General features: G+C 49.1%; 1 protein-coding gene across 2 annotated transcripts in view; it reads left to right on the top strand.

The window, feature by feature from the left end:
• MTCL2 (microtubule crosslinking factor 2) overlaps positions 1–23,717 on the top strand; it is a 76,250-nt gene extending 52,533 nt beyond the window's left edge. For both annotated transcript variants that reach the window (XM_077873033.1, XM_077873032.1), the window contains exons 9-15: positions 3,735–3,839; positions 4,772–4,939; positions 6,528–6,779; positions 7,988–8,059; positions 8,777–8,847; positions 10,193–11,543; positions 17,111–23,717. In XM_077873033.1, coding sequence (XP_077729159.1) covers positions 3,735–3,839; positions 4,772–4,939; positions 6,528–6,779; positions 7,988–8,059; positions 8,777–8,847; positions 10,193–11,543; positions 17,111–17,263 — 2,172 coding nt within the window. In that variant the 3' untranslated portion in view covers positions 17,264–23,717. The remainder of the gene's footprint in view (positions 1–3,734; positions 3,840–4,771; positions 4,940–6,527; positions 6,780–7,987; positions 8,060–8,776; positions 8,848–10,192; positions 11,544–17,110) is intronic.
• The last annotated feature ends 1,772 nt before the right edge of the window (positions 23,718–25,489 follow it).

The raw sequence follows: 25,489 nt of genomic DNA, 5'->3' as shown, positions 1-25,489 counted from the left end.
CTTATTTCACTTAGCAGAATGTCTACTAGGTCCATCCATGTTATCAAAAATGGCAGGATTTTCTTCTTCTTCTTTTTTTTTTTTTTAGATTTTATTTATTTATTCATGAGAGATACAAAGAGAGAGGCAGAGACATTGACAGAGGGACAGGCAGGCGCCCTCTGGGGAGCTGAGGCAGGACTTGATCCGAGGACCCTAGGATTAACGCCCAGAGCCAAAGGCAGATACTCAACCACTGAGCTACCCAGATGTCCCAGATTTTCTTCTTTTTTATGACTGATAATATTCTATGGTATTGTATATACATACACCACATTTTTTTTAAAGACTTTATTTATTTATTCATGAGAAACACAGACAGGCAGAGGGAGAAGCAGACTCCCCACGGTGAGCCTGATGTAGGACTCAATCCCAGGACCCCGGGATCATGCCCTGAGCTAAAGACAGACACTCAGCCACTGAGCCATCCAGGCATCCCATACACCACATTTTCTTTATCCATTCATTTGTGAACACTTAGGTCATTTCTTTATCTTGGCTTTGTGAATAATGCTGCAGTGAATATGGGCCTGCAGATAGCTCCTTAAGATTCAGATTTCATTTCCTTTGGATATGTACCCAGAAGTGGGATTGCTGGTTCACATGGTAGTTCTATTTTTAATATTTTGGGGAACCACCATATTGATTTTTTTTAACCACCATATTGATTTTCTAGGAAGCCAGTTTTGGCTTCTGAGTTGGATATTCTCCTACCCCCTCCGAAGTGAATTGGAGACCACATAATCTATATTTTAAGTCAGTTTGTCTCAGGCAAATCCTCCATATTTGGTATAAACCTTTCTAGATATTTCCATGTACTTGAGCAACAAAGAGAAAAAGAAACTTACTTTAGAAAAAAAAAAGATAAAGGGATCCCTATGTGGCTCAGTGGTTTAGCGCCTGCCTTCAGCCCAGGGCCTGCTCCTGGAGTCCCGGGATTGAGTCCCACATCAGGCTCCCTGCATGGAGCCTGCTTCTCCCTCTGCCTGTGTCTCTGCCTCTCTCTCTCTCTCATGAATAAATAAATAAAATCTTTATTAAAAAAAAGAGATAAGTGTAGAAAATTAAATAATATATGTGTTTATAATTAATAGAAATATACATGTTTATTGAAATAGACATAATTAGATATTATGGGGTACCTGGGTGGCTCAGTCAGTAAAGCATCTGCCTTCAGCTCAGGTCATGATCTCAGGGTCCTGGGATTGAGCCCTGCATGGGGTTCCCTGGTCAGTGGGGAATCTGCTTGTCCCTCTCCCTCTGCTCCTTCCCCTACCCCCCACTTGTGCTCTCCCTCCTTCTCTCTCTCAAATCTTTAAAAAAAGATATAACCACATATATTGTCAAAACAGATACCTACATTTGCATAAATATAATCTAAACACATACATATAGCTATATAAATAATAGACTTAATATATATTCTTACTCTCAAAGAATATATGTGTCCACACATGCAAAATGGTATGTGTGAAATGACACTATACATGTGAATGATAAACCCTAGGCACTGAGTGTAGTGTTCTAGGTACTGTTTTAAATACTTCAGGTGGATTACTCCATTTCATCTTTATAAATATGCTATGATATGCAAATAATTATTATTCCCATTCTACTGCAGATAAAGATCTTTGATTACTTGCCTCAATCCTGAAATCTGGAAGCTCTAAACGAAATCTGTGTTTGGTTGCATCTAACTCAGTTGGAAAAGGTTGGCCTGACATTCATTTGGCGCAAAACCTTTATCCCATCTCATGTTAATATTCATATGTTTATAGGGGAAGCATGAGTGTGCTTGGCTTGAGCATAGAGTGGTACACCAGACCTGTTGGGGCAGTTGTACAATATATAGTGTAGGTACCATGTTCTCTTTCTAAAGCCCTGAGCATTCTGAATTCCAAGCACACCTGGACTCAAGGATTTCGGGGAAAGAATCATGCACCTGTGTATACAGACAACCAAGGTCTGTATGTTTGGATATTCCTGACCAGGGACAGAATTGGGGTGTTAATTCAGGCAGGCCCTGCCCTGCCCCCTCCCCATACTTCCCAGCCTTGGTACCTGCCCTGACACTAGAAGCCCTTCATTTGGTTTCTAGGACATCACACTCTCTTGGGTTTCCTTCCACCTCACTGGTTGCTCCTTCTTGATCTCTTTGGCTGGACCCTCCTTTTCTCCCTGACCTCCCTTAACATCAGAGTCTCCCAGGCTCAGCCCTTGGGCCACGTCTCTCCCTTACCTACACCTGCTCCCTCGGGAGCTTATCCGAGGATAAGCTGACTTAAATATGACTTAAATGGCCTTTCTTGCACATTGTGAATCTATCCAGAATCTATCTAGAGTCTGACCTAGCCACTCTGCCATCCCTCCTGGCTGAGCCACCATCACTCATTCCCTGGATTTTCACTGCAGCCTCTTACTGGTCTCTTTTCTCTATCCTTGCACCCTTCCACCAAGCATTTTGCATTTCAGAAGGGTATGGGGAGGTACCCCAGGTGGCATAGGCTCCACGTGGATGGCATCCTCCGAAATTTTCTGATGGAGGTTCTGTTGCTGCCCAGTAGGCTCAGCAGCTGCAGTGATCTCGTGAAACCAAAAGTCAGGTGGGGATCACTTCTCAGCTCACAGTCCTCCCCTGGCTCCCATTTCACCTAGAGCAGAAGCCAGAGTCCCTACAAGTCCTGAGCCTGGTCCACTAGGCTTGTTCCCCGTACCTCTCTCACTTTCTCCTTGGCTCTCTTGCTTCCCTCAAACAGACATGTTCCCACCGCAGGACCTTTGCATTTGCTGTGCCCTTTCCCTGGAATTCTCAACCTGCAGTTCACATTACTTAGTCTCTCACCTCTTTCAGGGCTTTGCCCAAATATCAGCATCTCTCTGAGGCCCTCCTTGACTAGCCACATGCAGCACATCCCAGCTCCTTTGCTTGCTTTTCTCCTTGACACTTCACTGTGTGATGTTCCAGATATTTAATGCTGTTTCATACATTTCACTTATTTGTATGTTTTCTCGCTACTGGAATGGAAGCTAAAGGGGACAAGGGTTTTTGTCTGTTTTGCTCCCTGGCTTATCCCCAGCTCTGAACATAGGGCCTGGTGCATGGTAGGTTTTCAGTAAATATTTTTTGAGTGAATGATGGATAGGCACTCCAGTCAGAACCTGGCTTCTTTCTGCTTCATTCTCATCCTGAACTAGTACCCTGGTTTCCTTGGGTGGCTCTGGACTTCTACCCAGAATCCATCAGCAACAAACCCCCTCCCAGGAAGGTTCTCTCTGTCCACCCAAACTTTTGGTTGCCTTTTCTATAATTATGGGGGTCCCTGTGGGCCTTTTATTCCATCCACAGGGCCTACCTGTTGACCTCATCTGGCAACATGGTTATTTCTGAGTAGCTCTCAAGGATGCCTGATGGCCCTTGGGACGGAGGTGGCATTGGAGGAGAGAGGGGCCTGCCTTCCCAGCTCTACTCCTAGGCCTAGATGGTGCCTAGGAGCCCAAGTTAAAATCTGGGAAATCAGTGTCAAACTAGAGTACCGTTGGTCCATCCTGGACCATAAATCCCCCTTTTTTCTTTCTGCCCAGATGTGTCATACCCTTTCCATCTGGGCCACTAGCCTCAATCCCCTCTCCTGATGCTCAGACTCCAGGCATGACACCCTTCCAGTCCCTATTGAATGTGGCTTTTTAAAAAATAGGTAAATAGCATGAAGGAGCTGTACCTGCTAATGGAGGAAGAAGAATTAAATGCCCAGCATTCAGATAACAAGACCTGCACGGGGGACAGCTGGACCCAAAATACGGTGCGTTCCCAGTCCTTTCCCAGTCCTGTCCTGCCCATGCTTCCTTTGTCTGTTTGATGATCACTTCCTTCCATCTTCTCTGACCTGTCTTGCATGGGGCACTGGAGCTGCAGATGGTTATTACCTGGTTACTGGCCCCAGATGCTTAGTGCTGTGGGGCTGATAAGTCATCTGGTGGCAGTGACAGCAGTTGGACTGTGGTCACATGCAAGAGAGCAGTTAATTCTGTGTAGGGGACAGTATCACAGTGAAGGGATAATAGGTGGAGGGTTTTGAAGGATGAATAGGAGCTTGCCTAATAGAGAATGGGGCAAAGGCCCTTTTGGACCAAGGAAACTGTGTTTGCAGAGGTATGGCAGGGTATTCTGGGATTGGCTATGGGTTGGGATGTACATAGTAGGGGTAATGAAGAGAGGCCTTGTGGTCTGGAGTTAGGAACCCTCAAATCAAGCCATGGGGCAGAAAGTGATGGGGTCAGGCTCCCAGGGTCATACACAGTTAGCTTGGGTAGGTAGGAAATAGGTCATGGGCCAAGGAGAGATGATGGGGCCTGAGTCAGGCTGTTACGGAGGCTGCATAGATAGCTTGGATTCACTCTGTGGCCCACGGTGGGTCAGAGAGACAGATCTTGGGCAAGGATAAAGACCCAGGGCCTAGGCTCTGCAGAAGCTTGAAGAAGTCAGGGCCCATCTCACATTTAGGCTGAATAATAATTGCTGTGACCTCAGGAGGTTTTATGTGAGGCTGGGGTACGTGTCAGCCTAGGAGGTGGCCAGGCCTGGGCTCAGCTGGGTGAGATGATCTGGGGAGGTCATGGGGATTGCTCAAGACCAGATAGAGTACTGGGCTGGGCTCTGGGTAAATGCTCCCAGCCCAGGCTCCCCTTCCCACCCCTCCCAAACTGCTGACCCAGGCCTTGCCCCCATCTGCAGCCCAATGAGTATATCAAGACACTGGCTGACATGAAGGTGACGCTGAAGGAGCTGTGTTGGCTGCTTCGGGATGAGCGCCGTGGTCTGACTGAGCTCCAGCAGCAGTTTGCCAAGGCCAAGGCCACCTGGGAGACAGAACGGGCAGAGTTGAAGAGCCATACTGCCCAGGTGAGTCCCTGACCTGTCAGAGACATTCCCCCCTTTTATTCCTCCCTCATCTAAGCCCTCAGGGGTGTTAGATCTGGGAGCACAATGCCCAAGCCATGCTTCTAAGAGGCATAGGAGCCACCTCTTCACCTCCTCTTGTAGTCCAGAGAGGGCAAGAGATTTACCTTGAGTCACACAGCAAAGGTGCCAGAAACACTGGGGACTGGAAGTCACTGGGCCAAGAAAGGAAGGTGGAGGATTGACAAATGGGCATGGGACGTCATAGGCACTTCTGCTGCACCACCATGGGTTCACAGGTGAGGCCAGATGCTTAACTACCTGTCTGTTCCTGGTCACATCCTTCACACGTGTAGCCAGACTTCTGTTGCCTGCTGTCCTCATTTGCTCCCCAATCTCCTCATAAGGATCCCCTTCATCCCTTGCTACCTGGCTTTGTTTTACTCCCCTCCCCACAATCCAGTGTGACTGCAGGAGCCTTAACCAGGAGCCCAGGAGGTGTGGTCTCTGCTGTGTGCTAGGGGGCAAGTTGCTGCCTTCCTCTGGTCTGAAAAGTGAGAGGGCGGGTTTCTTCCCAAAGAAAACGCCCTGACCTTCTCCACCGCCACCACCTGCCATGACTCTTCAGGTCCCAGCTTCCTCCGAGCCTGCCCCTGTGGCAGGCTGCCTTTCTGGTCATCACGGGCTCCTTGGGGGTGGGTACACTGATAATCTCTGCTGGATGAGTAACAAAACCAGCACAGAATGGTTAAGGTTCTTTACCAGGTTCTTACACTCAGCAAATAAGTGGCAGATTTGACCCTGGCTCCCCAAACTTCTGTCTCTCCTGGCTTCTCTCACTCACTATGATCTCAACCTTCTTCCCAGTGCGCACAGACTTCTGGCTTCCCTGTGCCACCCTTCTTTCCTCTCACCCTCCCTGTAGAGCTCATAGCTCCTGCCCCATCTGCACATTTCTTCCTGACCCCCAAACCGAGCCATTCTAGATGCCTCTACCCACTGGGAAGCTGACTGGCCCATATGGGGTTCCACATACCAAACCACAGCCTGGGAAGGTACACTGAGGCTTGAGGCTTTGTGTTTACCTCCTGCCACCCCGAGGCTTGGTGCCGTGAAAGCCATCACACTGGATTCATTCCTGCACACATTCATTGTGTGACTGTGGGCACATGTCCCCCACTAACCATAAACCCAGACCACTTGTAAGAGTTGTTAGAATATGAGAAGCGGTAACTAGGAAACTGCCATTTTGTAGCTATGTGACCTGGGACAAATAACCTCTTTGAACCTCTTTCTCTTCCCTAAAATACCGAGAAAAGCAGTTGTCTTGGTGAGATTTCATGAGGATACCGAGATAATGCTTGAGAAGCCCTTAGCATGGAGCTTGGCAAGTGAAACGAGCTCCATGCAACCCCCAATTTGAGGAGGGCTTAGTTTTGCATGGGATGGTCAGCAGGTGGGGGTTCTTCAGAGGAGAGCTCTCCCCCACTGCCCCCTGCTGATGCCTGAGAGTGAAGGAGGGTGGACAGGGAGCCAGAGAGGAAGGGTCTCCTGGTGCCAGCTACCCAGTTTGCTCTTCCTTCTACTGCAGGTGGAGCTAAAGACTGGCAAAGGGGCTGGGGAGCGGGCAGGGCCCGACTGGAAGGCAGCCCTACAGAGGGAGCGTGAGGAGCAGCAGCACCTGCTGGCTGAGTCCTACAGCGCTGTCATGGAGCTGACAAGGCAGCTACAGATCAGCGAGCGCAACTGGAGCCAGGAAAAGCTGCAGCTGGTGGAGCGGCTTCAGGGTGAGAAGCAGCAGGTGGAGCAGCAGGTGAAGGAGCTGCAAAACCGTCTGAGCCAGGTGAGGCCTGCTCCAGCCACAATGGGGACTCATTGTGGGAGAAGTCCGGGGCTGGGATCTCCTTCAGTTATAGCTGGATCCAGGTGCTCAGAGAAGGCAATAGGTGCTACATCTGCCTCTCTGCCAATCTCTCAGGCTTGCTCCCCTCTGTGCTTTATTCATAAGCCAAAGCTATCTTCAAATATGGTCACTATTTTGTGCTCATATCATCCCAGCTTAGCAATGGTAATAGAGAGTTTTCCTTTTCCACAAGGCTGATTGGCCAGTTGTAAGTCATGTGCCTACCCCTAGAGCTAGCAAAGCCTGAAAATTTGGGAAAATTAGAGTCCTTTGAGGACCAAAAGAGGGGGGAATAGGAAAAAAACCATCATTGACCATTATACCCTACTACACATCATGCACCCAGCTGCCATTTACCAAGCTGCTGTATGCCACTCTTTTTGACTTTTTCCTTCATTTCACTTTTTATTTAAATTATATAAATCAGGACTTCATCTTTATATGAGACCCAAATATTGCAAAAACATACTTTAACCCATTCCTCCCTTTCTTGCTGCTTAATTTTATATTCAGAGGTTCATTTTTTTTTAAAGATTTTATTTATTCATGACAGACACAGAGAGAGAGAGAGATAGGCAGAGACACAGGTAGAGGGAGAAGCAGGCTCCATGCAGGGAGCCTGATGTGGGACTCAATCCCAGGTCTTCAGGATCACACCCCAGGGTGAAGGCAGCACTAAACCGCTGGGCCACTGGGGCTGCCCAGATCCCCTTTTTTTAAGTCAATCATGTTATCATAAAATACATATTGTTTATACTTATTTGCCTCTTTCATAGAGAGCTGTTCACGACTAGAGGCCGGTCACATTCCATCTAATATACTCATTCCTAGTACGGAGCCCAGACTTTCATGTAATTCAGCTGCTGCTTAGCTGACCTAGCCCATCCAGGAATTGTAGCATGAAGTAACATAGTTGTGACAGCGGTTGTTTTAGCACATAGAATGGCATCTATAAGGATGCCTGTAAGTGGTTGCTTTTACCAAATCCATCTTTTAGTGGCTCAGAGCTGCTGCCCAAGGGAAAATGGCTCTTAGTCCATGACTGGGTCATCCGGGGTCTGAGCAGAACCTGGGAAGTGGCCTTGCACAGACCAAGGCCCACTCATCAGCCATGCCTGCCGTTGACCATCATCTTTACCCTTGCCCAGCTGCAGAAGGCTGCTGAACCCTGGATCCTGAAGCACTCAGACCTGGAGAAACAGGACAACAGTTGGAAAGAGGTGAGTAGGGTAACAGGCCATCATGTTCTCTTGGCTCCTGGCTGCTCTGCAAAGTCCCTCACTTGCAGGGGTGTGACAGGGAGGAGGCTAACTCTGTCCCACCAATCACACCCTTGCATTTTGGGCTCCTCAATCCTGGGATCTCTACCCCATTGTTTCAGCAGATGGTTGAGGACTTGTGAGGAGCCCTCTGCCAGCCCCATCCTTCCGTGTCTGGAGAGAGGCTGGGTGTCTGTGTTCCTGGCCAGGTGCTTGCCCTCTCTTGGTTTCAACTGTGCCTTTCAGAAAAGCAAGGCCTCTGAGTAGCTGTGTGATCCTGAATGAGTCACTCTCTCCCTCTCTGGGCTCCAGTTACGTCAGTGGTAAAATGAAAATCCCATTCTCTGCTGAATCTTGAGGTCACTGCTGTCACCACCAACAGAACAGTGGCCACTGGGTGCTTGGTTGCTGTCACCACATTCAGAATAACTTCTAAAAAGACTCTTTCCTTGGGGTCCTCTCTTGGAGCTCTGATTGGCCAAGCCTGGATCACATATCTATGTGAGTGTTAGGCCCACTTGTAGCCAGAAACTGACCAATGGGCATTATAGATCTGTGTGGACATCAGTCCTGCTCACAAGAGGCAATCCAGGGTCAGCTCTTGCACTGACCTCCTGTCAACTTCCCTTGGTGTGCTGGTGGCCAAAACTCACCCTTCCTGCTTCTTTTCCTTGACAGACACGGAATGAGAAGATCCTTGACAAGGAGGCAGTTTCTGAAGCTGAACTTGGGGGCACTGCCTTAAAAAGGTACTGGCCTCCTCAGCCCCTGCCCTGCCCTGCAGTCCCTGCCATGGCCTGCCCTTCAGATTCCTCTCCCCACCCCACCCCTTTGCCTGTCTTCTTCCCCTGGCCTCATTATCCCACCGTGGCACCTCAGCAGAGCTCGGAGAACCCTGGTATGTGTTTTCTATAGAACTGAAGCCACTCAGGAGCCAGGAAGCATGGAACAATGAGAATTCCAGCCCTTGGTTTTTCTTGTTTGTTTGATTGTGGACATGCATGAAAACCTGGAGCTCCATATATCCTACCTTTGAAAGAAACTGTTCAGCTCCTGAACAGTTAGGGGAATCAGGGAAGGCTTCTCTTCCTGGAATTACTGAGCATCTTCCTCTGGGCCTGGCCCTGTTCTGTGACCCCAGGGCTGTCAGGGCCATGTCTCCACTGTTAGGAAACCCATGAGTAGAAGGAGGGCGACAAGACCCCATCAGAGCCATGAGCTCATCCTCAAACCAGGTGGGCCCGGGGTAGGAGAGTGGGCTCTGGAGTCAGAGTGCGGGGTTTGAACTCCTACTCTGCCATTTCCAGTGATGTGACCTTGGCTGGTACTTCCCATCTCTCTCTAGGGGGGATAGTATAATAGAAGCTGTCTGCGAGAGTCACTAGAGGGCCGAATGATTTGGCCTATGAGGTGCACTTCCATACACCTGGCACTTTTGATCCTCAGGCAACACATGTGCCAGGTCTGTGCCGGTGATTTAACGTCATCTTATTTGAGTTCCCCCGAAAGCAAACACAGGATTTGAGAACTTGTCTCAAAGATCCTACAACAAGGATCTGAGTACAAATGGTTTATTTGGGAAAGGATTTTAGGAAATGCTGGAAGTGACACAAAGGAGGGAAGGCAGCCACTAAAGGGGGATGTTGTCATTTTGTGGACAACCAAAGTGCAGTTTCACTGAGGAACTCTGAGAGCCAGAGTGGAACATGCAACTCAGAGTTCTCCCACCTAAGGAATGAGGAGGCTGGGTACTGAGGTGCCCAATCCACCTGTTGTTTGTGAGGGCTTTGTCTAGGGGCAAAACTCTGATATTTGTAGCTTCCTCTGCATGGAGGCCAAGTGTACTCTTGCAGTCACAAAAAAGCCCTTAGGTGGAGAATGGCAGGTGTTCAGAGTGTGCTGTGTCAGATATGTAGGTGTGAGTGCTGAGGTGACATGGGGCAGGGCTCCAACAGCATCTCCCCCAGGAGGTGAGCAGGGTAGGTCATGGTTCCAGCCCTTGTGCAGTGCGTGGACTGGGGAGAATGACCAGAGTGCCTGTTCCCTCTCTGTTTTTTTCCACTAATACCACTCTTCCTCCTCTCCTCCTCCCAGGACCAAATCCGTTTCCTCCATGTCTGAGTTTGAAAGTTTGCTGGACTGTTCCCCCTACCTTGCTGGTGAAGCTGCCCGGGGTAAGAAGCTGCCCAACAACCCTGCCTTTGCCTTTGTGGGCACCCAGCCTGTAGACCCAGAGAAAGATGCCCAGGAGCAGCCCAGCCTCACACCGCGGGACTGCAACCGCCTGGGCACCCTGGGCTGCCAGGAGCCGGCAGGGAGGCAGATGCAGCGTAGCTACACGGCTCCCGACAAGACAGGCATCCGCGTGTACTACAGCCCCCCTGTGGCCCGGCGCCTGGGCGTCCCCGTGGTCCATGACCGGGAGGGCAAGATCATCATCGAGCCTGGCTTCCTCTTTACCACAGCCAAACCCAAGGAGTCGACTGAGGCCGATGGGCTGGCTGAGAGCTCCTACAGCCGGTGGCTCTGCAACTTCTCACGGCAGCGCTTGGATGCAGGCTCAGGGGGCAGCCCCTCTGCACCAGGGCCCAGCTTCCCAGCGGCCCTGCACGACTTTGAGATGTCGGGCAACATGAGCGACGACATGAAGGAGATAACTAACTGCGTACGCCAGGCCATGCGCTCGGGCTCACTGGAGAGGAAGGTGAAGAGCACATCTAGCCAGACGGTGGGCCTGGCCAGTGTGGGCACGCAGACCATCCGCACAGTCAGCGTGGGCCTGCAGACCGACCCACCCCGCAGCAGCCTCCACAGTAAGAGCTGGTCACCCCGCAGCTCCTCACTTGTGTCCGTGCGCAGTAAGCAGATCTCCTCCTCCCTGGACAAGGTGCACTCACGTATTGAGCGGCCCTGCTGCTCACCCAAGTATGGCTCGCCAAAGCTCCAGAGGCGGTCTGTGTCCAAGCTGGACAGCACCAAGGACCGCAGCCTATGGAACCTGCACCAGGGCAAGCAGAATGGCTCGGCCTGGGCCCGTTCCACCACCACGAGGGATAGCCCCGTCCTGAGGAACATCAATGATGGGCTATCCAGCCTCTTCAGTGTGGTGGAGCACTCGGGGAGCACAGAGTCTGTCTGGAAACTGGGCATGTCCGAGGCTCGGGCCAAGCCCGAGCCTCCAAAATACGGCATTGTGCAGGAGTTCTTCCGCAATGTGTGTGGCCGGGCACCAAGCCCCACCTCAGCGGCAGGGGAGGAGAGCACCAAGAAGCCGGAACCCCTGTCCCCAGCCAGCTACCATCAGCCAGAGGGTATGGCCAGGATCCTGAACAAGAAGGCAGCCAAGTCAGGTGGCAATGAGGAGGCCAGACTCTCAGTGCTCCCCCAGGTGGGGAAGGATGGTGTCCCCCGGGATGGAGATGGAGCAACAGCCCTTCCCAATGAGGTAAGTGGATGGGGTCTACTCTTTTTCTTGGGGGTAAGGGTTGACTTATAAGCTCCAAACTCTTTTGGTTTTCAAATTCAGGAATATGGTTGTGTGTTTCAAAAAGTCCTTTTGGGGGCACCTGGTGGCTCAGATGGTTAGGGCATCTGCCTTCAGTTCGGGTTGTGATCCCAGGGTCCTGGATTGAGCCCGGCATCAGTCTCCCTGTTCAGCGGGAAGTCTGCTTCTTCTCCCTCTTCCCCTCCTCCAACTTGTGCTCTCTCACTCTTTCTATCTCACTCTCTGTCAAATAAATAAATAAAATCTTTAAAAAACAAAACCAAAAAACCCCAAAAAGTCCTGCTGGTCTGCAATGAGGGTTGGGGGATTGCTGGCTGGCTCAGTCAGTAGAGCATGTGACTGTTATCCTTGGGGTAAGTCCAAGCCCCATGTTGGGCATAGAGTCCACTTATAAATAAATAGATAGATGGATGGATGGATGGATGGACAGAATGGGGGTTAGAAGGCCCCAGATCTGGAACAACAGACCTGATGGACATCTGGTCTCAATACAAGGAGACTAGTGAACAAGGCTTTACTAGGTGCTTTGCCACCACATACCAGAGATTGCTAGCATCCCCTCCAGTGAAGAGGCATACTTACTGCTCTCCTGCCACCCTTGGTGTGCTGGAGCTAGCATGTTTAGTTGATTAGAGCTAATCGTGTACATCTCTGTTCACTAAAACACCTTGGCACCTTGAGATTGGCCACAGTGGGAGGATTTATACTATGAAGATTGACAAATGCTCTAAATCAGGGCTTCTCCCCTTATTCCTGGAAATCTAGTTACTGAACATTTTCTTTTTTTTTTTTTTATTAAATATTTTATTGGGCAGCCCGGGTGGCTCAGCGGTTTGGCGCCTTCCTTCGGCCCAGGGTGTGATCCTGGAGACCCAGGATCGAGTCCCACGTCAGGCTCCCTGCGTGGAGCCTGCTTCTCCCTCTGCCTGTGTCTCTGCCTCTCTCTCTCTCTCTCTCTCTCTCTCTGTGTCTCTCTCATGAATAAATAAAGAAAATCTTTAAAATAAATAAATAAATAAATAAATATTTTATTTATTAATTTATGAGAGATACAGAGAGAGAGGCAGAGACATGGCAAGGGAGAAGCAGGCTCCCTGGGAGAAGCCTGATGTAGGACTCAATCCCAGGACCCCCGGATCATGACCTGAGCCAAAGGCAGACACTCAACCACTGAGCCACCCAGGCGTCCCTCTAAATATTTTCCAACACACCCCTGCCCAGCCCCCTAAGACTGTGCATAAGTGCTTCCATTTTGTCTGAGAATCTTTTGTAGCACACCACACTCCTGATATCAATTTCAGATTTGGTTAGGGATTATTTGCATGTTAGTAAAAATGCATGTAAGTTAGTTTTCCAGGATGGGAAATGGTGGGGTATCTTATAGATCCCAAGTGCAAGGCCCCGAAGGCTTCAACACCTTCTCTGTCTCCCTCTTTCCCTTGAGCTTTGTTTTCTCTGATGTCCAGTTTCTTCCCCTGTCTCTCTCTATTGCATTTGCATATATGGTCCCAGCTCTGCTTCTTTTTTTTTATTTTTTTTTTTATTTTTTTATTTATTTATGATAGTCACACAGGGAGAGAGAGAGAGGCAGAGACATAGGCAGAGGGAGAAGCAGGCTCCATGCACCGGGAACCTGACCTGGGACTCGATCTTGGGTCTCCAGGATCACGCCCTGGGCCAAAGGCAGGCGCCAAACCGCTGCGCCACCCAGGGATCCCCCAGCTCTGCTTCTATAACATCTTCTAGTTCAAGCACCTAAGAGAGACTGATTCGGATCCATCTATTGCAATTCCACCTTTCTTTCTTTCTTTCTTTCTTTCTTTCTTTCTTTCTTTCTTTCTTTCTTTCTCTTTCTTTCTTTCTTTCTTTCTTTCTTTCTTTCTTTCTTTCTTTCTTTCTTTCTTTCTTTCTTTCTTTCTTTCTTTCTTTCTTTCTTTCTTTCTTTCTTTTTCTTTCTCTCTCTTTCTCTCTTTCTTTCTCTAAGATTTTTATTTATTTTTGGGAGATACAGAGAATGAGCAGGGGTAGGGGCAGAGGAAGAAGAAGACTCCCTGCTGAGCAGAGAGCCTGATTCAGGACTCGATCCCAGGACACTGGAATCATGACCCAAGCCAAAGGCAGACCCTTACCGACTGAGTCACCCAGGCGCCCTCAATTCCCCATTTTTAGAACAAAGAAGAAACTGTGATTGGTCTAATTTGAGTCCAGCATACTCTGTTGGTCTAATCAGCTGTGGTTAGGAGTGGTATCATGTGGCCTGTGGTGCACTCAGTAAAGATGGTGGGGGCACGGATGGGTGGCATGGGCTATGATTGACCCATTTGTTTATTTAAAGATTTTATTTATTTACTCATGAGAGACACAGTGAGAAAGGCAGAGACCTAGGCAGAGGGAGAAGCAGGCTCCATGCAGGGAGCCTGATGCGGGACTCCATCCTGGAGTTCTAGGATCACGCCTTGAGCCGAAGGCAGATGCTCAACCACCAATCCACCCAGGCATCCTTATGATTGACCCATTTGCATATATTCTATGTTTAGGTGATTTTTAGTTTTTCTCTATCATCCTAATACTGTGGTAGACATCTTGGTGCAAAAACATTTGTCCACATTTTGGATTATTTGCTTAGATTTAAGTTGCAGAAATGGATTTATAGGATAAGAGAATATAAAATTTTAAAGGGATTTGGTAAATATTGTCAAATTGTCTTTTTTTAAAAAGATTTATTAAAAACTTTTTTTTATTAGCTTCAGAGGTAGAATTTAGTGATTCATCAGTTGCATATAATACCCAGTGCTCATTACATCCTGTGCCCTCCTTAATGCTCATCACCCAGTCACCCCATCCCTCTATCCACCTCCCTCTAGCAACTCTCAGTTTATTTCCTAGAGTTCAGCATCTTTTATGGTTTGTCTCTCTCTCCCTCTCTCTGTTTTCATCTACAGATACACAGGTACACAGACATACACACAAACACAGCCAATTGGTTCTATTTCTCTAGAGAACCCTAATACAATGAGTGTATTTAGTCTATGAGAATTCAGTGAGGCATATTTTTATGATATATTCAGTGTGTACATTAAACTGAAAATTTTTTTAAGCTTAAAAAACTAGGTTTGAATTAAATTTTTTTTTATTATTTATTTATGATAGAGAGAGAGGCAGAGACACAGGAGGAGGGAGAAGCAGGCTCCATGCTGGGAGCCCAACGTGGGACTCGATCCCAGGACTCCAGGATCGTGCCCTGGGCCAGAGGCAGGCGCTAAACCGCTGAGCCACCCAGGGATCCCCGAATTAAAAATTTTTAAAGTAGAGTCAGCTGGTTGAGCATACAGAGAAAACACTAACCACATACTACTAAAGGCTATAGAATTTGGGCAAACTCTTTAGAAAGACAATTTGGTGGGATACCTGGCTGATTTAGTCGGTGGAGCATGGGACTCTTTTTTTTTTTAAATTTTTTTTTTAAGATTTTGTTTATTTATTCATAGAGACACACACAGAGAGAGGCAGAGACACAGGCAGAGGGAGAAGCAGGCTCCACACAGGGAGCCCGATGTGGGACTCGATCGTGGGTCTCCAGGATCACACCCCAGGCTGCAGGCGGCGCCAAACCGCTGTGCCACTGGGGCTGCCCAAGCATGGGACTCTTGATCTCAGGATTGTGAGTTTGAGCCCCATGGCTATACTTAAAAAAATTTTTTTTAAACCAATAGGCTGTGTGTGTGTGTATACATGTTTGCATATAGAAAGAAACAGATTTTTTGTAAGGATTTGTTTCACACAATTATATAGGCTCACAAGTCCTAAGATCTAAAAGGTAAGGTGGCAAGCTGGAGGCCAGGAGAGCTAATGATTTATTTCCAGTCTGTGTTCAAAAACCTGAGAACCGGGGGATCCCTGGGTGGCTCAGTGGTTTAGTGCCTGCCTTCATGCCCAGGGCATGATCCTGGAGTCCCGGGATCGAGTCCCACGTCGGGCTCCCTGCATGGAGCCTGCTTCTCCCTCTGCCTGTGTCTCTGCCTCTGTCTCTCATTCTCTCTCTGTGTCTTTCATGAATAAATAAATAAAAATCTTAAAAAAAACAACAAAAACAAAAACCTGAGAACCAGAGGAGCCAGTGATGTTATTCCAGTACAGCACATGTGGCTAATGTAATTCCAGTCGTAAGGGCATCAGGCAGGAAGAATTCTTTCTTATTGAGAGGGGATCAGCCCTTTTGTTCTATTCAGGCCTTCAACTGGTTAGTTGAGGCCCACCCACATTAGAGAGGGCATCTGCTTTACTGATTTAAATGTTAATCTCATCCAAAAGCAACCTCACAGGGCAGCCCCAGGTGGCTCAGCGGTTTAGCGCCACCTTCAGTCCGGGCGTGATCCTGGAGACCCAGGATCGAGTCCCACATCAGGCTCCCTGCATGGAGCCTGCTTCTCCCTCTGCCTGTGTCTCTGCCTCTCTCTCTCTGTGTCTCATGAATAAATAAATAAAATATTTTTAAAAAAAGGCAACCTCACAGAAGCTCTCAGGATAATGTGTGACCAAATATCTGGGCACCCTGTGGCCAGTCAAGTTGACACATAAAATTAATCATCACATCTATATAACTGTATGTACATCAAGAGACAAAGGTACATGCTGGCTGTAGTTTGAATGTTAAAGTTGATCAAAATATTTTTCAGTATGTAAAATGTACATGTTGCCCATTGACCCAGTAGTTCTAGGAATGTAGCCTATGGAAACATTCAGAGAGGTAGAAGAACATACTTGTATAAAAAAACATATATCATTATTAGTAAAAATTCTAACATTTATTGAGTACTTGATAGGCACTATGCCAAATGCTTTGCATATCATATTTGATTTGATCCTCACAACAATTTTGAGAAAGGTAGCATGTCCTTTATCTTAGAAGGAAATCAAGGTTCAGAGAGGTTAAGTAACTTATGTAAGGTCACACAACTGGCAAATGGCTCGGATTTGAACCAAGCAATCTAGTTCTGTAAGAGCACTTTTAACCATTATTGCTGTGTGTTATAATATAAAAATGAGAAAATACCTAAAATGCATGTAAAAAAATGAATCAGATAAATAAATAAATGTATTTCCATTCAGTAGAGTAGTATATAGCCATTAAAAAGAAGGAAATCTAGATATACATAGTGACAGAAAACTTTATGTTTTGCAGTTACAAAATAGGCTGTAGGAGATGATATCATTTTAATAAATGTATGCTTGTGCAATGTATTGAGAATTTATCTTTGATGGACTGTATCCACTTTCTTCTCTGTATATTCCAGAATTCATACATTCTGGAATATTATTCATTAATATTTATTATTGTTCTAATGGCAGAAAAACAATAAAATATAATTGGTCCAGAAAGGGGCCACAGCCCCTGGGAACTGGTCCCCAGGCACAGCAGAGTTGAAATTCCTTGCCCAGCCGGCCAGGCAGACCCTAGGTGGTCAGTGCCCCTTGGCTCCTCCTGACTTTCTCCTCCCTTCTCCTAGGATGCTGTCTGTGACTGTAGCACCCAGTCTCTCACCTCCTGCTTTGCCCGGTCGTCCCGCTCTGCCATCCGCCACTCTCCTTCCAAATGCAGGCTGCACCCTTCGGAGTCCAGCTGGGGTGGGGAGGAGAGGGCAGCTCCCCCCAGCGAGTGATGGAGCAGCTGTGCTCCCCACCTCAACCAGCCCAGTCCCTGGACAGCCAAAGGGAACCAGCAGAGAGGAGACGAGGTGAGGTGCTCAGGCCCTCAGCTCAGGTCTCGCCGCGGAGGGACAGCAGCTACCACTGCCAGAGAACAGCACTCCCATCCAGGTAAAGCGGGGTCGCCTGCTGACTGCTGGGTGGTGAGCTCTGACTTCCCAGGGGAAGGCAGCGAGTGGGAGAGAGACCACAGCTAGACTTCAGAGGTGGCTCCAGAGGGATCCCTTGGGAGCCAGTTCGTTGGGAGAGGCTTGCCTGGTTCTACCTGCACCCACTTCTCAGAAGAGCCAAGGAAAGGATACACTTCCAGCCGTGCTCCTCAGGGTAAAGGGCTCACAGAGATGTTCCCTGCCAACATGTCCTCCATCACAGGGAGGAAAACACCGATGACCAGAACAGGCTTTGCTGTAGGACTCAACATGGAGTTCCTGGTGGAGTTGAGCTGGGCATCATCCCCATCCCTTCCTTCCCTTCACCACGTCCTCCTCCCAGCCCTGGTGCTCTGGATTGCTATGGCTCTAGGGGGTATGATAGAGTAGTAGCCAGGGCCAGGTATCTGCTTGGAATCCTGGAGCTCTGGATCTCCCAGCCCATAGCCTGGATGCAGCAAGGACTGGAAGATGGGGTAGAAATGTGTAGGGCTCTGGATTGGGAGGAGCCCTACCTTCCCAGGACAGAAATAGGTAGAGTCGGTTTTAAGACCTGGTGCACAGATAAATGCCTAAATGCCCACTGCCTTGATCGCTGGGGCCTCTTTCACCGGCATTCTGGAGGGGAGCCACATCTCCACTGTGTTTACATCTTGTGGCTGGTGGAGGGCAAAGATATTCCCAATGAGAGACTCCCAGTTGGCCACCCCAGGCCATGGAGCACTCCAGGAGGCCAGTGCCCCAGGACATGGCGGTGGACAGGTGGCCTGGAAACTCATTTCTTGCATTGGTTGTTTATTTGAATTTTTCTTACTATAAATATTTAAGGTGGTTTTACTTTATTTTAATAATTTAATTTACCCCAAAGTCCCTAAGGTAATTTATTGGAGGTTGAGACATGTATTCTTGCCCTTGGGACAAAGTGAGGACAAAGCCTTGGACAGGCACGGGGTCCCACACACAGACGAGGCAGCTCCGCAGCTGAGCTCGGGACTCCTGATCAAGGTTGGATGGCCCCCCAGTAGAGCTGGAGCCCTGCAGCTTGTTCCCCGTTATTGCTGACCATCTGGCCTCAGACCACTGCTTTTCACTCACTGCCTGGTACTTGGCCAGCCCCTGGCAATCAGTCTGTAAACCATGACAGGGTAGAGGGCTGGGCCGATGTCCCCACTTCCCAGACATTCTCCGTCTGCCCTCTCATTTTGCTCCCTCCCTCTGAAACTTTTTTTTTATGAGTCAAACACAGATTACTGAGGCTCTCTCAAGAGCATGGAGATCTCTCCAAGTTCCCCAAGTGAGAACTCACAGGAAAACAGGACTGAACTTCGAGAATGTTGTTTATTGCAGCTTTGCACATGGACCTGAGAGTATCTGCCAGCAGCTCTCACCACCTGCCAGCCTTCTCAGCAGCCTCTTTCCTTAGCCTTATGGCCTCTCCTGGCCCCTCTTCCAGACCCAGCTCCATTGCCTGCCCTTCCCACATCCCATGTGACCTGCCTGAGCCATTGGACATACTGCAGTGTGGCTCATTGCAGTGTGGCGGGCAAGGCCTCAGATGGCCTCTCCCTTGGTGCCAGCAAACCCATACCGGTTGTACACGTGCCCGCACACACGCAGATGCGTGAACCTCCTACAACTGGCTGGGGGCCCAGAGTGGAAATACCAAAATGAAGCAGCTTGTCTGTGGAATTCAGGAAGACCGAAAGCCAGCAGCTTTGTTAGTTTGCCCCCAGGACTCAGGAGACACTTCTGTACTCCCACCTGTTCCCAGTCCTGCTCATTCAAGGTCACCTGGACAAGTTACCCGAAGTCCTTCATCTCCACTCCCTATGGGCAGAATGCAAGGGTCATGTCAGTTTGACCAGGCCTTTCATCATGCCATCGTGACTTGTGTGGGCAGAGCAGGCAGGCCAATGGAGCCATGGGCCAGTCCGCCTGGGATGCTGCTGCTCCTCCCACTCAAAAGGTCAGGAGGCCCCTCCAAGGTTATCTCCAGGAGGGGATTCACACGAGGCCAAATGTCACCAGAGGCCTTTTGCCACCTCCCCAAGCTATGGAGGGCCAGGGAGGCTGGTTTCCCAGCCTTGGGGAGAAATCCTCATGACACCCGAACCCCAAGGCCTCGGACCACTCAGCCTTACCATCGTCCTCGTCCAACATTGTCCTTGCAATCTTCTTGTCTCAGCACCTGGCCTCCTGGCCCCAGCTGGTATCAGAGGCTCTAGATCTTGGTTTTCGATAAAGTCTGAGTGTCCACTTCCTGCATGCCACTGTGCAAGGTCACTCATCACTGTTCCTGCAGAAGCCTCTGGATGTGGGGCTTGATGGGGTTGAAAATGTTATGTGTAAATATTGGTTTGGTTTGATTTTTTAGCATTTTAATTAGTAACTGGTTGTGTTTTCTTTTTTGGGGGTGGGAGGGTTGGTTTGTAAAAATTCTCTACTCTTTTGGAATGTAATTTCTAAGTTTGTTTCTTCAAATGCCTTTTAAGTCTTGGTAACATTCCCAAAGCAGAAAACTGCCTGACCCACAGTGGGGATTCCCCTGGAGCACTGGAGTCCCAGGAAGGAACACTGCCCTCTTCCCTTTCTCCCCTTCCTCCTCCTCCTCCACCACTGGACTCTCAGCACCTTCTTCCTCTTCCTTCTCCCCAACGCCGTCTATCTATCTTTCTTGTCTCCACTCTTTCCCACCAAAGTCCCAAGGAACCCTGGGGTCCTAATCCCTTACAGATCACTGGGTTTGGATCTATTGTGTTGGCACCAGTTGGTTAGGGGAAGGATGGGGGGGCAGTTGCCTTGGTGGACCCTAAACTGGACGACCTCACATTCCTTATGTCTGACCTCCTCCCAAAGCCAAACTAGACTCTCCTGGGGGCAATGATGTCTGTATTTGAAATGAAAATCAGACCACTTTGGCCACATCAGTGGCTCCTAGATCTTGTATGCACAAGGCGTCTATATCCAACTCCTCTCTCTCTGTTTCCATCCCAGGCTGTTCCCCACCAAAGGCTGGGAAATTTAAAAATACCTCCAAGAGGTTTTGCTTTCTGTGAACTCAAAACAGGCCCCACCTCTTGGTCTTCCCAGGGACAGTCCTCTCCCAGTTGTTCTCCCAGTGGACAAAGGACCCAAAGACCTCACACTTGAACATGGTGTCACATGGTTCTATCATCCCCACCCCTAGGTGGGGATGAAACCTTTCATGGTTTCATCACCAGCTTCTTCTCCACCTGCCCATCCAACTTTCAGGCTCTTCCTCCCTCTCTCCTCCCCTCCAGAATGTCCCCCACCTTCCAACCTGGCCAGTCCCCCCACTTCACTCATACTAATAATCATCCCCTGCACACCCCACCTACAGTACTACTATCTAGAAATTGCTCCCCTGTCCCCTATCCCACATCTGCTTCAGACCTCTGGGAGAGCTCTGGGAGGCAGCCTTGGCAGGACTGGGGTTAGGGGAGGTCAGGACACCGAGGTGTAGACTCACCCCAGAGTCTCCTGACTGGGCAGTCATCGAGCCTAGACTAGGACCTGGGTCCATCGGATCCCCCAGCCCAACTCTGTCCTGCTTGCTGTGTAAACCTACTGTCCCACTGGAGACTTTTCGGTGTGGGGCCAGGACACCCAGAAGATACCACTACCTAACCGAGACTTGAAACCATGCAACCATCACTGCTATCCATTTCTAGAACTTTTTAATCACCCAGGCTGAACCTCTGTACCCACTGAAAAATTAATCACCCTCTCCCCAAGTCCCTGGTAACCTCCATTCTATTGTCTCTATGAATTTGCCTCATCAGGGTGGCTCATATAAGTGGAATCGCACAATATCTGTCCTTTTGTGTCAAACCACCTCACCTTTTTAGATGAAAAGCTAAGCCCAGAGAAGAGGGAGGCTTGCCCAAGGTCACAAAGCAAACAAAAGGCAGAGTCAGGACGAGAACCCTAGTTTCCTGACCCCCAGCCAATGCTGTATCCCCAGGGGTGAATGAGACCCCACTCTGCCATTCTGGGCTCTTGGTGGAGCCCCTTCTTTTCTCTGGAGTCTGTTTGCTGCCCTCCTCCCATTCATCCTCTCTGTTACTGTCTTCCTCCAAAGCTTCCCCTCCTCCTGCCTCCTTTTCTCTGCTGGTTCCAACAATAAACCAAGTGGCCCTAGCCTGTGGCTCAGAGAGCATCAGCCTTGCCAGTCCTACTCACTGGGCTTGGCCCCGTCACCTCCCAGCCCAGCAGGACATCCCCTAGGTCCACAAGGTCCATCCTTGAGCCACATTATCTTCTCTGTCCCCAGTCTCAGGACCCCTTCAGTGTCCACTGTTACATGGGGCTGAGGGTGGGGGACTAGAATCCCCCCTTCTGGGCTCCTATACCCTGCCCAGTCCTGCCCAGCCTTGTTAAAAAGATGCAGCCTAGCTTGTGTTCTTCTCTCCCTAGGCCATTTATCCATTAGTCTGTCCATTTGACACCCCATTATCCTCTCTGCTCTTCCCTGGGCCTCACTGTTTCTGGAATAATTTGTCCTGTCTTTACCACTTGCCCCTCCCAACAGTGTTTGAAGTTTGTGAAGTCCACAAACACGAGAACCAAAGGGGACATGATGCTGGGCCTGTATTCCCCTGCCCAGGGCTCCTCCCCACCACCTGCTACTCTTCCCTCACCCTCCTTGGATCCTCATTTATCCTGTCAGGCCGGTTTCCGTCCCTTCCTGCCTTTCACCAGCCTGCAGGACCCCAGGCCCTAAAGAAAGGAGCTCTTGTTTTCTTGAAGCATTCTTGAAGTGTCGAGGCAGTCAGGGCCTGGATGCTTTGTCACAGTCCATTCTGATACTACTCAAACTGCTCTTGTGAGGAAGAACCTCAGCTGGATCTGGAGACGCTGTCCAAGTCTGGGAAGATCTCTGTTTGGCTGGTTCGATGAGCCTCCCCCTTCTATGATTTTATCATGAGCACCAGGATGATCCCCAGGGCCCCAGAACACCCCTTGTGTTTTGGGATCCCACATCACCAACTTCTCTCCACTGGGCCATGGTATCCTGGCTCTTTTCTCTACTCTGCCTCTGATCTCTGTGCCTTAGTTTACTTCTCTGCACAGGAAGCTCACCACAAGACTGTTCCCAGCAGCTTCCCAGGTATTCTGGTGCCCCTAAGGTTGGGCCTTGCCAGCTGTGTCCCAGCTCCCTGTCACTGCCTCAGGACACCAAATTGCTGAGGATGAGGTGCCAAGAGGTTCTCAAAGTGGCTGGAGCATCACCTGGGAGCTTGACAGAAATGCAAAATACTGGCCCTACTTGAGACTTGCAGAATTAGAAATTCTGGTGTGAGGCCCAACAAGCTGGGGGTTTAACATGCTGTCCAGGTGATTCTCATATAACAGGACTCGGCCAACTGCTGATCTGCACTAGCCATCAGTGTGGCCTAGTGGGGATCTGAAGCCGGCCCAGACCAGGAAGAGGTGGAAAATACCAGCCTCATCTGGACGCCTGAGAGATCAGAACTCTCTCTGCCAAACAAATAACTATGTCCTTTTCCTGGAAGCTGGAGGGCAGCAAGAAGGCTACAATTTTCCTTTCCTTGCCTCAGAACTGGTTCCAGTTCTCACAAAAGGCCATGTAGAGTTGTGTTAGCCAAGCAGTAAGTGGGAGTCCTGGGCAGGGGGTGGGGGTGGCAGAAGACAAAAACCCTGACCATGTATCCCTTGGGAACCTCACCACAGGCTCATGACCTCTCTTCAAGTAGTAAGAAACCTAACCCTCAAGGAAAGAATCCTAAATCCCTAGCTCCTCCTCTTCCTCCCACCTCCAGGGAGACCCAGTAGACAGTGCCAAAAAACAGCTCCAACCTCCAGCAGCTGGGGAAGAGAGCCAGAAGCTGCCCTCTCATCTTGCCCCCTGCCCCCCCAACCCCTGCCAATACTGTGAAGCCCCCTCCCTGCCCAGCCTGGTTTCTTGATGAGGGTCCTGCAGTTGTGGGCCCTAGGGGACCCCCAGGGAAAGGCCCTCAGGAAGGAAGGGACCAAGGGCATCCTTGGGCCAAACTGTCTGCCTCTCCTGTCCACTGTTCTCTCTTCCTCACTTCTGTCTTCAAAAAGCTCCTTCCCAAGATGGATTGGGTGCTAGGACAACTGGTCCAATCCACCAGCTCTCCCTGCCCCGTGTCTTATTTCAGACATGAGAATACCTGTACAGTGTAAACTTACAAAAGGTTTTTAATGGTTGTAGATTGGAAATAAAGTATGTCATATGAACAGTTTCCATGGATTTGGCCTCCTCTCTGATTTTTCTTGCAGGGTGGGTGGGGTCCCCATCAGATTTGAAACCTGACTTTACCAATATCCCAGCTTCTGGGAAAGAGGGAGCCCTGGGGATGCCACAGTCACCTGGCTACTTTGGGGTCACTTGGGAGGGGCTCCCAAGGGTCCTGGATACTGATTCTTTAAACCTCAGAGTCTGCTATGAAGTGTGATATTTTTCATTGAGAAACCTGCAGAGTGTTAAAAAATGTTATTTTCTACAAAAAAAAAAAAAAAAACTTAAAATGTATCATGGAAAAAAGGAGGAAACTTTAGACATAGGTCAGTTATCTATTACAGTTTAATTGGCTCAAGACATTTATTAGATCACAGGTGCTGTGAATCCGGAATTTGGGCACTGGGTAGTTCTGACTCAGTGTCTCAAAAAGGTTGCAAAGATCAGTCAGGCTGCGATCATGTATAGGCTTGACTTGGGCCAGAAGATCCATTTGCAACATGGCTCACTCCTGTGCCTGGCAAGTCTGTGTTGGCAGGAGGAGGCCTCAAGTCCTCTCTACATAGATCTTTCCATAGCACTCCTTGAGTATCCTCACAACATGGCAGCTGGCTTGCCCTAGAGCAAGTCATCTATGAGAAATCAGGGTAGGGCAGCCCCGGTGGCGCAGCGGTTTAGCGCCGCCTGCAGCCCAGGGCGTAATCTTGGAGACCCTGGATCAAGTCCCACGTCAGGCTTTCTGTATGATGCCTGCTTCTCCCTCTGCCTGTGTCTCTGCCTCTCTCTCTCTGTGTCTCTATGAATAAATAAATAAAATCTTAAAAAAAAAAATAAAAAAACAAGAAATCAGGGTAGAAGTCACCAATGTCTTTTATGACTAAACTTTGCAAATCACACAGTCATTTCTGCAGTATCTTACTGGCTATACAGACCAGCTCTTCTCAGTGTGGGAAGGCTTCACAGAAGGACATCTGAACTGGCATCTGAGGTCAAGATGTTGAGTAAATAAAGAGGATAGTGGTATATTATAGGCAGGAGACTGACAGGAGGTGGCTCCAGGGTGAGGGAGTGCACATATGGGAGTCTAGTAGAAAGAGAACAGAGCAGAACTGGAGAACCAAAAGGTTGTCACTGGAATAAGGAGTGACGAAAAAGGCTGGGTCAGATCATGTGGTGCCTTATGAGGGAAGGAATGTCCACATCCCATAGACAGTAGGAAGCCATAGGAGAGTTGAAAACGGAGAAAGGACAGAGGATGTATTGGGTCTAGAATTCATGAAGTAATATTCTCACTGTGCCTCAGGATGACCAGGATGGCTGGGAACACTGTGTTCTGTCCCTGGGACGTTAACAGATGATGAGTTGAAAGAGGGCAGCAGGCATAGAAGGAACTGGGTACCACTGAGCCCCAGAGAGTGATATTCTGGGAACAAGGGCAAATCTCTGCTGAAATCAGATGGCTATTAGAGCCAGCAGGCTAAAACCACAGGGTGGAAAATTTCAGGAAGGCAGACTTCTTCTTTCTTTCAGAAAACATTTCCAAGGACTGCAGCTGCTATGGAAGGATGACCACAGTCACATTCCAGGTGCTGCTTCCCAACATATCTTTCAGACTTTATGAACGGCTAATAGTTCAACATTTGGTTTCATATCTGAGAGAAAGGACTGCATATGCAAGGGGTCATTTCCGTGGCATCATGCGAGGTGCTAAAGAAGCAAGCCTGCTCTCTGGGGGCTCCCATGCCAGCACATGATAGTGGAATAGACACAGTTGGACTTCTGGA

Source organism: Canis aureus, chromosome 26 (genome assembly GCF_053574225.1).
Source record: "Canis aureus isolate CA01 chromosome 26, VMU_Caureus_v.1.0, whole genome shotgun sequence".
In the NCBI taxonomy this organism is placed as follows: Eukaryota; Metazoa; Chordata; class Mammalia; order Carnivora; family Canidae; genus Canis; species Canis aureus.
The sequence above is the reverse complement of the archived record's forward strand: the minus strand, read 5'-3'. Positions and strand labels throughout refer to the sequence as shown.